Raw genomic sequence first — 13,876 nt, forward strand, 5'->3', positions numbered from 1 at the left:
CTTCACTTCCAGCTCACACTGGTGGAGGAAAGCCCCTTTCCTGTGTGTCAGATACAGCCCTGCCATGTGCCCTTGTTGTGCTTCTGCCATCCCTCAGCCCCTCTCCTCTTCACAGCTGTTCCACCCAGCTGCTCTCCCTGCCCCTAGCTTTTGTCATGCTCAGCTCTTGAACTGCCAGACCCAGGGTTAGCAAGATGGGCAGCAGCTGCTCAAACCTTGTGGGGATTTTTGCTGCACCCAGTGCAGCTCTGTCCCTGCTTCTGTGCTGCAGGATGGCCCCATCCCTCTGGACCTCACTCCCCCATGATGTATCAGCAGGACAGAGAGAGTGGCAGGGCCTTGAGGACTCCTGCTCCCCTGTGTGTGCCTGTCCCTGGCAGCTGCTGGAGGGTGCTGGGGTGCTACGAGCACGATGGAAGAGAAATTAATGTGGAGGCCAGCTTCAGGGCTGGCTCTGGTGGTAATGAGCAGCAGGAAGGAGGAGCAGGATAGAGAGAGCCCAGGACTTCTGGAAAGGAGGGTGCAAGAGGCCAGGTCCCTTCAGGGAGGTGGGATGGGTTTTGGCTGCTGGGTCCAGGCCGCTGTGGCAGCAGGGCAGGAGCAGTTCCCAAAGCTGTACCCAGGGCTCTGTGTCCCTCAAGGCTCCAGCAGTGCCTCCTGCCATGGCCAGGCTCTGCAGCCTAGTGGCCCACAGGGCTGGTCTCCTGGAGGGAAAGCACCCTTGTGCAGGGCCAGGGTGGACCAGTGGCTCTGCGGTTACAGAATTTCTTTATCCGTGTTTGTCGTGCTGGGGCTTCAGGCCGGAGGTTGGAATGGCTGCTCAGGGACTGGCACAGGGCTCTGCAGCCTCCATCATGGTCGGGCATATCCTGACACAGAGTGCAGCTGGGCCTTGCTCTGCTGAGTGAGGGGGTGGCACAAAGAGGGGAGCTGGGAGCAGCTCACGACTGGGACCTGGTCAGAAGTGGCTGTGCCCAGCACACCATGTCTGAGGGCTGTGGCAAAGGGCAGTGAGCCTTGGGTTCCTGTCTCTGGTAGGGTTTGGTTTGTGCAGCCCCTGTGAGCCCCCTCGGGCTCCACAAAGCCGGGGAGGTGGATGTGAGGTGCTGGGGAAAGTGGGAGAAACCAGAAATCAGGTCAGAGAGAGCTCGGGACAGGGCCTGAGGCCTGTTCCCCCATGCTCGCCTTGCTTCCACCAGGCTTTTGCTGCAGGAGACAATACTGCTGGTAGGCAAAACCAAAGCCTGTCTGTCCCTGGTTGCAGAGAGCAGCAGGAGCTTTCCCTGAGGCTCTGCAGGGTGACTGAGACACGGGTGCTGCCAGGCCACCAGCTCCTGATCAGCTGGTGCAGATCAGCCATGGGCAGCTGCCTGAGGGAGGTGTGGGCTGGGAGCTTGGGCTGTGACCGTGTCCCCAGTGCCAGCCGGGGCAAGAAGCTTCACCCTGGCTCTTGGTCCATGGTTACCACAACTTCATGGTGGAGCCAGCAGGGGATGGGTAGGATGGTACAAGGCCAGGCAGTGCCTGTGCCTCTGTCAGGCTTTGCCCAACATTTTCCCACCATGAAGTGAGGGTCAAATACTTTCCATTGCTCCAGCCTTGAAGACTCTTCTCCCCATCTCAGTCAGAAATAGCCCTGGGCTGGGAGTGAGCTATTTGTGGTGACTGATTGGGAAAGAGGAATGCATGGAGCTCCCCAGACCCTCCCTTTCTGCAGCCACATGCCTCCCCCAGCTGCTGAGCTAAAGCTTAAAAAATTCAAGTAGCTATACTTGGAGAAACAAAGTTTAAACATAGCAGAGCCCAGCCTGGCCTTTGGTGAAAGGGCTCGGGAACAGCTCCCTGGAACCCCTCCTGCAACCAGCCTCACTGTGGGTCCATGTTAGCTCCTCTCCAGACCCCAAAACAGGCCAGGGACCAGAGCTCTGGAGTTTTCAACAATCCCTCAAGTGTCAGGTGTTGAGTGCTGGCCACCAGCTGTTGCCATTCAGTATTGCTTTTCTGTTTGGCACTTTGGGCCCTGGTACTGAAAATCCTTCTGTGGTGGTGCTGATGGGGGAACCTCCTGAGTCTGGTTTGGTTGGCATGAGGAGTTGGTTTGCAGGGGAGGGTTGAGCTCAGCAGTGCCCAAGGCTGCCTGTCTTTGGGTATTCTTGTCTATTTAAGCAGGTTTGCAGCTCCAGGTGAGCTCAGCCTGTGCTGTGCCCTGCTGCCACCCTGGCCATGTGTCTTGCAGGGACAGAGGGGCAGGAAGTGGTCCTTGTTAATGTCTGTGGGAAACAGCCCTATCAAGACAGTGTTGGAGGTAGTGGCAGTGTAGGGATGTTCCCCTTCCCACCATGAAAAAGCCCCTCCTCACTGTGTCCAAGATAAAATGTTTCTCTGCCCTCCCGGTGCTTCCCTGGCTGATGCAAATGGTGGAAACAAGCCTTGTGCCTCACCATTGCTTCCTGGGGCAATGTGAGGACCAGGTGTGCCCTTACAGCAAGATCCACTGCCACTGCTCCTCAGTGCTTCACACAACTGATTCCTAAAGATGCTCTCACTGTCCCCCAGTCACCCACCCTGCTGGCACCCCACAGACCAGTCCCATCTCTTCCCACCAACTCCAGCACAGCTCTCATCATCTCAGCAACACCCCACAAAGCACACCACTAAGCATTTCTTAGAAACATCATTTATTGACTTGAACAACTGCCACTAGAGCAGCATTTTCCTGCTCAGATGTTGTGGTTTTTCTTCTTTTATTTTCTACTAAGGTATTTTAAAATGAAAAAAAATTAAATGAGTTTATGGTACTGAAACAACAGTCAAATTCCTTACAAGAGGGCCCTCGTTGTAATCCCTTTGCAGCGAACGGCAGAGGCTGGAGTAAGGGAGGCTGCACCCGGCTCAGAGGAAAACCACAGGGCGCTGCTGCCCAGCTGTGTGCCAGCTCCGTGCCTTCCCTGGGCTGGCTTTCAGGCACAAGGACTACCTGCCCATCCCTGGGACACCCCGGTCCCCACACAGCAGCCGTCACCCTCCTTGGCCAGACGCAGCCTTGCCCACCATGGCAGTGAGGCTCCGCTTGCTCCGCGCCACACCAAAGACCAGGGCAGCTGCTGGAGCTCCCTGCCTCCCACCCTGGGGCTGGCCCTGTGGCATGTGCTGTCTCCTGGTTTAGGGCAGGCCCATGTGGCCTGCAGCCCCCTGGCAAAACAGGCCCTTTCACTCCAGATGGAGGCTGGGGTTGATTTTGGGATGCTCCACTTAAGGTTGAGAGGACAGAAAGGTCAGGAGGAACGGAGAGTGACTAATGTAATGCTAAAGCAGCAGCTTCAAGCTCCTGGGTTAATGTTTACTGCTGAAACTGGAGGAGTTGAGAACAGAGTGTGCAGCTCAGCCGTTTGAGAAATGCCCTGGAAATTATGCATCGCATGCCAATGGCAAGAGCTTAGAGACACTGGGAGAGCGTGACAAGCAGCTACAAGGTGAAATGTGTATGGCAGCAGATGTGCAAGAGCTGGAATCTCACTGCCATCCATGATGGCTGGAGGAGTCAAACCACTTACACAGAGAAACTCACACCAACAGAAGGTAACTTAGTGCTGGAAGGCACAGCAACAGCCTGGCTAACATGGGGAGGGGGGATTATGGAACCCAGGAGCAGAGGGTTAAGGGCAGCAACCTAACGGGCAGCAGGATTTTGATAATTTTGTCTCCTGCAGGGCCCAGCACATCCCTTCTGTCTCCACAGAGAATGTAACAAATGCCAAAAACCGTTCACAGGACACTGCTCAAATGAAAACCCAATGAAACACATCATGGGAAAGGGAGAAACATGCAGCATCCCAAAACGTAATGGGAGTAGCATGACAGCACAGGCGGGCAGTCCAATCTGAATGCACCACCCAGTTAGAATCCATCAGCTTTTTGAACCGTCTGCAAAACTGAAAACAAGGGTCTCCTCCTAATTAGTGTTAATTTGTTAGAAGTTTCCAAATACTTTCAAAATGTGCCTTTGCAAGAATCACACCCCCCAACCCATCACCCCAAGGGCCCCAACAACAGAATCCATTCCTGATCACTGCGAGAGTCATGGTTTATCTTCAGAAATACTTGGTTTCTTCCTTCTTATTCCTCTTCCTCCTCTTCTTCCTCCTCTTCCTCTTCCTCATCATCATCTTCATCGTGGCAATGTGTGATTTCCTGAGGTGCCTGGGGGAAGAGGTTGGGCGGTTTGATCTCACTGATGGAACGGGTCAGTTGGTGCCGCTTGTAGTCGGAATCTTTGAAATCCACCGAGGTGCGATTGCGCGTGGCCATCGGCGACTCCTTCTCATTGATGTCGACGTGCGTGTGCTCTACTGTGGACTCGTGTGGCATCTGCACATGGAACAGAGAGAGGAGGTGACAAGGGGTGTCCCAGCCCTGAGCTGCCTCCCTGAGACAGACTGAGAGCAAACTCCAGAATGCAACCCTTTGGTCTACAGTCTATCCACTGCCACCAAACCCTCCAAGGTGCTGTTGTGTCCTGTGGAAGTGATAATGGACACAAGCATGGGCACCTTTGGGACCCCTGCCCACCTCCCTGGGATTGGAACTCACCAGAACGTGGGCGGCTCTGAAGAGGTAGCTGAAGGGGTAGTAGAGGAGGTTGATGAAGGAGGCTGCATAGAGGTCGGCGTAGCGCATCACCTGGCTGGCAAAGAGCGTCTGCCGCGAGCCGCTGCGGAAGAGACTCCCCATCATCCCGTAGCACATATCCATGTCGTGGGTCACTTTCTGTGAGGGAAGGACAGGTGAGATCCTGGACTAGGCAGGCAGTACCTCAGAGCCACAACACTGAGGCAGAGCGCCCTGAGGGCTGGGGACTATGTGAGACCTGCAAGGATCTCCAGCAAGGCTTTCTGTGCTTGTATCCCGTGGCATCAGGGCACAGCTGAGCCCCAGGTAACAGGAAGGTGGCAGCAGGCTCAGGGCCAGCACTGCCCTAGGCTGGCACCCCAGGGCTGGCTGAACCAAAGGCTATAGCCCCTCTGAGCCTGTGTCTACCACTGCCACGTGCTGCAGCAGTGAGCACCCTCAGCCAGTGCTGCTTGTGGGTGTGAGGAAAGGGACCCTATTCCAGACCAGGCTGCCTTTCAGGAGAGCCAGTGACACCAGTGAACTGAGACAAAGTGGCTTTGCCAAGCCTGCTGTGCCCACCCAAAGGCAGAGCAAAGCATTTCAGGACTGAGCAGTGGGGTTGGGTTGTTAAGCCCTTTGGGATCCAGAAGGATGAAAAGGGATTTTGATGATTGGTACCTTAATGCGTCTCTGGATGGAGCTGATGTCGGGGCGTTCATTGCTGCTACTGTCCAGATGCCTAGTTACAGGCGAGAAGGTAAATACATGGTGTGAAAAGTCTTTCAGAACCAGATGCTGTGGGATGGGGCTCAGGGGAGGGAGGCTGGTCTGGAGGGGAAGGTTGGTCTCATGGGCAGAGCCCAGGCCTGAGTCAAGGCTCCGGCAGCAGCGCCGCTAACCCAACCCCAAGGTTTTGTCATTGCTGCTCATTAGATGGGAGAGGCAGCAGGAAAGTTGTCACTGTTTGAACACTCACTTGTATAGCTCGGCCAAGAAAATGTCCAGACTCTGCAGCTCTTCAAAAAGGGCTGGAAAATCCAGAAAAGAAAGGGGAAAAGGGTAAGTTTAAACTGTTGAAATGGAAAGTGCTGAAAGTGAATCCAGTTCCCTGCCCATTCCCTTTGCATGCCGGCAGAGGGACACTGGAGCAGGGACACTGGAGGCATCTCATGGCCTCCGGGCAGAGAGAGGGGTCAATCATTCTGTGCAGAACTTTAGGCTTGGTTTCTGGTTGGCCCTGGGAAGAACTTGAGGCTTGGTTTCTGGTTGGCCCTTTTATTTTCGAGGCTGAACCTTTGCAGCTCTCACCAAAGCCTTCCAACCAGCCATGGGGCAATTTGCATAACCCCCAGCCCTATTTACACACCAAAGGGCAAACCTGGGAGAAAAGCAGGAGCGCTGGAGGATGGGAAACACACAGCACTTTGGCAGCAGAGCAGCAGAGGGAGTGGGAGGAACGAGGAGGAAGCAGCTGGTGGATAGGGACTCCCTGCAGATGGGAGAGCAGTCGGGGCTCAGGCATTACAGGGAGAATAACCCAGGTCTTGTCAGATATTTTTTAACACAGAAGCCATGGCTCCGTATGTGAGGAGGGAGAGGAGGTTCTGGGGTTATTGTTGAGGAACAACTCAACCCCACCCAGCTGCAGCTGCTCCCGTGGCCAAGGCAGCATTTGGCTGATGACACACAATAGCCTGGGAAAGAGCACAGGAAAGGCCTGGGACCCCAAGGCCAGCCCACAGAGAGGCACCCCAGCTCCTGCCACCAGCATCCAGACCCAGTGAAAAGGGCCAAAAGGAGAAGTGGCAAGCCAGGGTGATCTCTCCCCTGCACCCCCAAGCCCTGGCGATCTCAGGGGTGCAGCATCAGACAAGCAAGAGCAAAGGCTGGCCAGGGGCTTGCCCGGCTCCTGACCGCTTTTGTCTGTCCAGACGTGCAGCTCCTGCGCCAGCTCGGGGATCACCAGGAAGGTCCGCCAGCCCTGGCGTTTCTTGGATTTGAGGATGTCTCCAAAGATATGGTCGCCGATGTACAAGATATCCTTCCCTTTGGCCCCCAGCAGGTCACACACTGTGTCCGAAGAGCCTGAGAGAAGAAGGGCATGGCTCAGAACAGCAAGCCAAAACAGCTGCTTGACCATGGCTGCCCTGGACACTGCTCACCTGCCTGAGTTCACCCAGGAGCAGCTCTGCCTATGCACACCCCTACATGAATGGCAGCAAGAGAGGCCACGCTGCCTGCCCTGCCATGTGAGAGTAATGGAGCCCTGGGTGTCACAGACAGTTTGTATCCACCCACTGCCCTTCCCTGCCTTGGCAGAACCTTCCAAGCCTGTTCACACTGGTGGAAGCATCTTGAAGTACAGCTGGGGACACTGCACTGGGCCAGCTGCAGCCACCCCTCCACCACAAGCCCTGCAGGCATTTCCCAGACCCTCCTGGCAAGGAATAAAAGGACACTTAAAGAGGAATGGGTCCATCTCTTCCCTGCACTGTGCAGCTCTGATCACAGCGAGCTTCTGGTGCAGTGTGCAGAGGGCACAAACAACACACTTTGGGAAGCACAGCCTTGCCTGGCACAAGTCCTCTCACAGCTGGGGTGCCTGAAGGCCACATCAGAGCCACTCCACACAACAAGAAGGGCTCCTGCCTCACCTCCCGAGTACACAATGCCGTGCTGCAGTGGGCCAGTGTAAGTACCAATCTTCAGCTTCCCGGTCACCTGTGGAAGGAGGTGCTGTGTTAGTGCTGAACAGCTGATGGTCTGATCTTTTCTGTATTGATACCATTGATATGTCACTCTTTGTCTGTCTGTCTCACTCCCAAGCATCCCAGAGGTGGCTTTCCTACTGTCACCTGCAGTATGTTAGGGAGGCCAGCAAAGCCTTGAGGCCTTGGGGTTGCTCAGGAATCACTGAGAGGAGACTCCAGCCCACAACCTCTAGGGTAGGTCCTGTCCAAACACTGCACTGCCCATTGTCACTGAGAGATGCCACACAGGGGGTGCAGGAGCCCTTCCAGCCATGGAGGCACCCTCCATGGAGCACTCACCGTGTCCACCTGCCGCAACACGGTGCCTTCCCCAAAGAAGAGGGGCTTTCGTGCATCCACCAGGATCAGGTCGAAGTAGGACTGCCACGGCCGATGGGCACTCCCAGGCTACAAAGGCAAAAACAAACCCCAGAATCAGAAACAACACACATAACCACACAGAATTTAACTGGAGTGTCACTGTCCAAAGCCATAACCTTGTGACATTGTTAGTCCATCAAAATCCCTTAGCTCACACCTCCCGTGGGACAATGCTGAGTTGCCAGCACCAGCTCCTAAGGCATTCCCCTTTTGCCACAAGCCCATCCCATCCCAGTCCTAGCAGTGGAGGCTGAGGCCATGGTGTGAGACAGGAGAACAGCACTGAACATCCCTGTCAGGGCACAGCTGCCATGTAAAAAGATGCTGTGAATGACACCCTGCCACTGTTCCTGAAGGTGACATCCCGTGCAGATCCAGACACATGCAACTCCACAGCTTCAGCTTACAAGGCCATGCTGGTGCTTTTGCCAGGAGTGGGAAAATGCCTGGACTCTATTCCACAGAGCACAGCTTTGAATCACAGCTCTGCCCAAAGGATACTGAGCCCTTTCTGCTCCATGTTCTGCACTTGGTGAGATCAAGACCACAGCAAGGGGCTTCTTTAGCTATCAGTTGTGGTGAGTATCTGTGCTCTCAAAATTTCCCTCTTGGCTGCATTCTGCTTTTAAAGCAGTATGAGAACACATCTTTTGAACATGAGATAGCCTCTCATTGGGAGACTGAAAGAGCAGTATAAATTTGTGTCATAAACCTTTCTTCAAAAGTTACAGGGCTGAGTCTTGGCCTCAGGAAAAAAAAAATAAAAAAGCACAACTAAAACTTCTGGAGTTAAGATAATTAAGACAAAATCAGCCATAAATGTTTCTGCTGTTTTATAAAATTATTTCCTTCCCATCATGGCTCTTTTGAACAACATCTAAACTACTGTGCATGATTTCTACGAAATCTGTCTACAAAATGCCACAGTTGAAACGTTTTATCACTGAAATAATGTTATCATTAACAAAGATTATCATTTGAGTCCGGGTGATGCCCCTTTTCTCTTTGTTATATTGTATTTGCTTTGATCCCATTCAAACAGGACACAAATCAGCAAGTGCATTTTAACCAGATTAAAGCAGCTAATCCCACGCAGCCGATGAAGCAGGATTAAAATGCTTTCCAGCTACACAGATAATTAGGCACATCAGTGTCTACTGCAACTGCAGTCTAGAATTCACATACCTTTGGTCCATGTGGAAAGTCAAACAAGTAAGTCATAATTTTCTAAAAGAGAGAAAGAAAGCCTTAAAATGTGTGCTTTTAGACATGCATTTGTGTAGTTTATAAAAGCATACTTTTCTGACTTTATTTTTTCAGATTACATAACTTTATTTTTAGAATTTACACAGAAGTCAGCGTAAGGTTTGGAGACAAAATGAATGTAACGGGACAATGGCAGGAATCAAACCAGTAGTTTTTATAATCAAATAACACAGTTACCTCAGAAAACTGCACACTGCTTAAGGCATATCTTGCAATGCTTTAAAATGGCATATAAATCTTTAGATTAGCAGCATTGCAACATCCTGCCATTCACCTGGAGCTGGAAATAATTGTGTTTAGTTCTCAGCTTAGCAGACAGACCTTTCTGGGTCTCAGACCTCTCCAGGACCTTGGTTTGCTGACCTGTCTGTACTCTGTACTATCTCACTTGAAAGGGAAAGTCTCCATTTTAAAGGATGCTAAAATCCAAAACTGAATATAATTTTCCTTTACAGCCTTTTAGTTGCTGAGGAACTGAGTGAAGCACAGAGGGACTTAAACCAGGCCTGAACTAGCTCAGCATGAGAACCAGGGTGACAAAAGGTGACTCAAGGCTTCACCTGCATCCTCCACTAACCCATGCTACACATAGATTAGAAAACACACAATTCTCCACCAGAAGATGTCCCATCAAAACCCATCCAAATGACTGGCTGGCTTATGCTTATTCCATGATATACCAACCCAACAAGTCAAGCAGCACTTACGTCCGTGTATTTATAGTCGCTGTTGGTGACCAGAAACACCTTCCCCACTTCATTCATGCGGCTGAGCAGCAGTGGCAGCTTTCCCTGGAAGCCAAGGGGAACATCCAAGTCACACACAAAAGTTACATACATGCATCATGGGAAAAACACTCAACTAGGATCCCACCAGACAAAAAAAAAGGCAAATCAAACCATCGAGCAAGCAAACTCACGTGTTGTGCACTGGCCAGAGCCAGGAAAGCTGCTGCTCCATCCAGGTAACCCCTCCAGAGCACAGCCCAGGGGAGGAAGGCGAGGGGGAAGGGCTCAGCAGGGCTGCAGTGCCTTTGCCAACCACAGTGCCAGGCACCCTGTGCTGCTCCCACCGATCTGCTCCAGCTCCAAGTCCGTTCCCGAAATGGGCCCAGAGGCAGGTGAAATCTGAGCTCACGAGCCACAAGTTGGAACGCATTATAATTCCAACCTCAAATTAGGGAGAATTTATTCCTGGGGCTATTTTTATTGAATCTGAAATCTCAGTCCATTGCCAAAATAGCTGATTACCTCACTGAACACTTACCTAAGAATTCTGTAGGCGTGTAACTAGAAACAAGGTTAACTGCTTTAAAGTGATAATCTACCACAGAGCTCATCTAAACTAAAAAATACTTACTCCATAAGTGGTCCTGAGAAGCCTTGCACACTGCAGAGATGGCAGGAGTAAGGGAACCACTGGAGCTTGCTCAATTAGATGTGCTGAACACACATTTTGGGGTTCTCAAGAGACTAAACACTGGTGAGTCTTTCAGGATCTTTCCCTCAGTCCCTCATGGTTAAGTGTAACTTTCTTGTCATGTGGCTAAAAAGATGCTCAACTGTTGCTTTTTAAAGAGAGGTTTGCTTGGGCAGAAAAACATGGGCAGGGAATACAGTTGCTTTCACCACTGAAAGAAACAACATGAGTGCTGCCAGTGTGTTCACCTTGATAACATTTCCTCTGGCTTTTATATTTTACATATAAAACTGTGCACATCAATACACAATCATGTGGATCACTGGCTCAGAATAAAGGCTGCATCTGAACTTTCCACTTTGTCTTTGGTTATTACAATAGAAATCACAGCCTTATTGTTTTATGATTTAGTAAAGCAAATCAGCATGTTTATTTCTTGCCTGCTTAGTCAGTACTGAATGTCACACAGCACAAGTAAAGTAACTTCACACTTACATCTTTCACCACGTACTTCTCCAGATTCTCAAGGGTCTTTTCCTTAAGCGATCCCTGAAATAGAAACAACAGGACCCAGTGAGGTCATGGAAACTTATGATGTAAGAGACAACAAAGTAATGCCAACTTTCACACTTTAAAATGCTGTGAAAGTACAAACCAGGGCGAATCTGAACCAGTGACTCTAGAGATGAGAGGCTTTGAGTAGCAGGGACCATCACAAACTCTGTGATCCATCGATTCCCTCACCATGGTAAATAATCCACTTCAACAGCATTTTAACCCTTTCAGAAGGGAATACAATAGAAACAAACAAAAAATAGATTTGCCATACCAAACAAGACAGTTAACGACCTGTCTCCAACACTGACCATAATGCTTTAGTCAAAGGCCAACTCCAACATGTATCACACAACACTGCATAAGGAAAGAAAAATAGATTCCTGACTTCTGCATGGGTAAAAGGACCACCACAAGTACAGCTGTGAGCAGAGTTCTTCTGTGATGTTCTCCATCCCACCCAACAGACTGCTTGAATGAGGGAGAACAAGAAAATCAGGTCTTTAACCACATGCTAATGCTCACAAAATTCTAAATTTGTGCACAAATGTGTGCAGAGGATGAAATGCTTTTCTCTAATTACAGAACAGCTGATGTATTTCTCTCTTTAATGCCAGTACTTTTTAGACAACACAGGATAGTGCCAATGTAAACAATTTGCAGTAGAATATTGCTCTAATAATTAGGACGATGTACAAGTTGCGGACTTGAAGTGCAAATACCCTCATGGCATCACACTCTAAAACCCATGAATTACAGTACAAAAATTAAATCTGGGCACAATAAAAAGGAATACGAAGCCAAGCCAGGTATGTTCCCACACTAGGAGGGCAGCTGAGATCTTACTCCCATACAACTGCAATCTATTATTTGCTCACTAGGCGGCAAAGCAGGGCCCTTGCCCAGAGCAGGCAGAGAACATCTGAACTCAGGAGTTCCAAACCAGCCCCTCCAACCCAGTTACAACCACAAACATCCCACGGAGTTCTTGCAGTCACCTTGTAATGAACCCAGTCAACAGCATCTCTGACATCCTGGAACATACTCCTGAAGGACATGAAGAGGTCTCCATCCTTAAACCCCGTTTCACAGCTGTGAGGAGACAGAAGAGAGATTTCAGCAGTCAGTCACAGCAGGTAAGAAACATAGCAAGGAGCAAGACAGTTCAAAATGCTGTTTGGAGCTTGTGTTTTCTTCTTACCAACATGGTTTCTTATCTACTGCTTTACTGCAGCTCAGGCTTGAAAGAAGGCTACAACTGCAGTTTAACAGGACCAGGAATGTCTGTGCCTCCACAGCAGTACCACAGCTTTCTGAGACTGTAACTCTTACTTTTCACCCACATTACAAGAAGGTAAAAAGACTGCAGGAAACTACAAAAATGCCATTTGCAGCATTTAACAGAAGATGAATGGTACTGAGGGAATGAACAGAGTGGTGCTCTTTCTCCCTCTTTCCAACACTAAAGAAGGGAGAGTCATGGAAATCAACTAAATGTAATGTTGCTGAGAGGAGGAACTGCTTCTGTGGTGAACACTTAGAATTAACATTAGAAATTACAAGATACTGTGGAGGCATCTTTGAGACAGCATGACAGCTTGCATCATAAGAAATCAAGAATGATTACACAGAGCTGTATTTATTATGACAGCGATCATCATGCCTCTCCTGAGAAAAGGTACTTCACTGATGGATTGCCAGCATAAACAGTTCCTCTGCTCCCAGGTGAAATCACATTAAACCTTTGCCTTCCACTCACATATATGCAAAGATGACCCACCACGAGGTGAAGAGCAGCACAGCAACGCTCACATTTGCCAGTTCAAACCACAGCATGTTTTTATGTTTATATGTTTTTGACAGCAAGGCAATTACTCATGCTGCACAAACAGCCTTTTATACCACACTGAGCACTTCACCTCTAAGTGTCCGATGTCCTTTATTACGACATGAAGCACTTGTGGTAACTGGCTGAGGATGTTCAGCCTTTCAGTTACCAGTTCAGACATGGCTCCAATGGACACAGGTTCAAAATGAACTGAATGGTGCCTGTAATCACCCTGTAAGAAGTGTGCAGCGCTAGACACTGCCCCAAATACCAGTGTCAGTCAGTATGCTGGTTCTGCTGTACCCTGTGAAGGAAACCTTCAGCCTCTGCTGTACACACAGATCAACTTAGCAGCACAAAATTGTAGGAGGACCACCAAAGCCACTTGAGGTTTTGATATTAAGAGCAGCTCCATCTGTGCTGTATTGCTCTTGTATAAAATAATATCAATCTTCCTGTTCCATCACCACCTCAGAGTGGAGGGAATACGAACCTCGTGTACCGGTCACAGTTAGTAAAGAAATCCACCAGGCAAGCCAACAGGTAGGTCTCTGCAAGGAAAGAGATTGTAAGACAAGGATAACATCATTCAGCCAGCTAACTTTAGACCTTGTGCCAAAGGGAAGAAAATTCATGCAAAAAAAAACCCCAATCAGAAAAGCAGAGTACAACATCAGCAAAGCTTTATTAGCTTAAAAGGCACAGAAAGAGGCCTGTGTTGGCTCACATTAGACTCACCTGGTAGATTGAATAATGTGTTCAAAATGTAAAACCTATCTGTGTCATCCCTCTGGATAAATTTATTTGGATATTGCTCCCGTGTTTCAGGCCTGAGAATAAATAAAGTGAGAAGAGTGAAACCACAAACCATAAAGAAGATAAAATGTGCTGACCTGCAAAAGGGAGCTGTAGCAGGGTCCACTAACCAAAGTCTGCTGTGCTTTAATCAACACCCAGCTTCCCCACATGCACTGTTGGCAGAAGACCAAAAGTGCATCCAGGGGTGTTCCCTGGGCTGTGCTGACTCCAGCAGAGCCAGGACCAAGCCCTCATTGCTGAGTCAGCA

At 49.9% G+C, this 13,876-nt stretch overlaps 1 protein-coding gene across 6 annotated transcripts in view; it reads right to left on the reverse strand.

Moving 5' to 3' along the window:
- Positions 1 to 2,661: 2,661 nt before the first annotated feature.
- Positions 2,662 to 13,876, reverse strand: part of NT5C2 (5'-nucleotidase, cytosolic II) — a 52,804-nt gene continuing 41,589 nt past the window's right edge. For 4 of the 6 annotated variants that reach the window (XM_039708729.1, XM_039708727.1, XM_039708730.1 and 1 more), the window contains 13 exons: positions 13,549 to 13,640; positions 13,304 to 13,361; positions 11,981 to 12,074; positions 10,923 to 10,976; positions 9,716 to 9,799; positions 8,928 to 8,969; positions 7,662 to 7,769; positions 7,266 to 7,332; positions 6,526 to 6,696; positions 5,588 to 5,639; positions 5,290 to 5,350; positions 4,591 to 4,767; positions 2,662 to 4,368 (listed from right to left, as the gene is read on the reverse strand). In XM_039708729.1, coding sequence (XP_039564663.1) covers positions 4,117 to 4,368; positions 4,591 to 4,767; positions 5,290 to 5,350; positions 5,588 to 5,639; positions 6,526 to 6,696; positions 7,266 to 7,332; positions 7,662 to 7,769; positions 8,928 to 8,969; positions 9,716 to 9,799; positions 10,923 to 10,976; positions 11,981 to 12,074; positions 13,304 to 13,361; positions 13,549 to 13,640 — 1,312 coding nt within the window. In that variant the 3' untranslated portion in view covers positions 2,662 to 4,116. Of the gene's footprint in view, positions 4,369 to 4,590; positions 4,768 to 5,289; positions 5,351 to 5,587; positions 5,640 to 6,525; positions 6,697 to 7,265; positions 7,333 to 7,661; positions 7,770 to 8,927; positions 8,970 to 9,715; positions 9,800 to 9,927; positions 10,064 to 10,922; positions 10,977 to 11,082; positions 11,142 to 11,980; positions 12,075 to 13,303; positions 13,362 to 13,548; positions 13,641 to 13,876 lie in introns of those variants that run through there. The other 2 variants (XM_039708731.1, XM_039708732.1) reach the window with 2 other exon arrangements.

This window comes from Passer montanus, unplaced genomic scaffold (genome assembly GCF_014805655.1).
Source record: "Passer montanus isolate IOZ18808 unplaced genomic scaffold, ASM1480565v1 scaffold21, whole genome shotgun sequence".
NCBI lineage: Eukaryota > Metazoa > Chordata > Aves > Passeriformes > Passeridae > Passer > Passer montanus.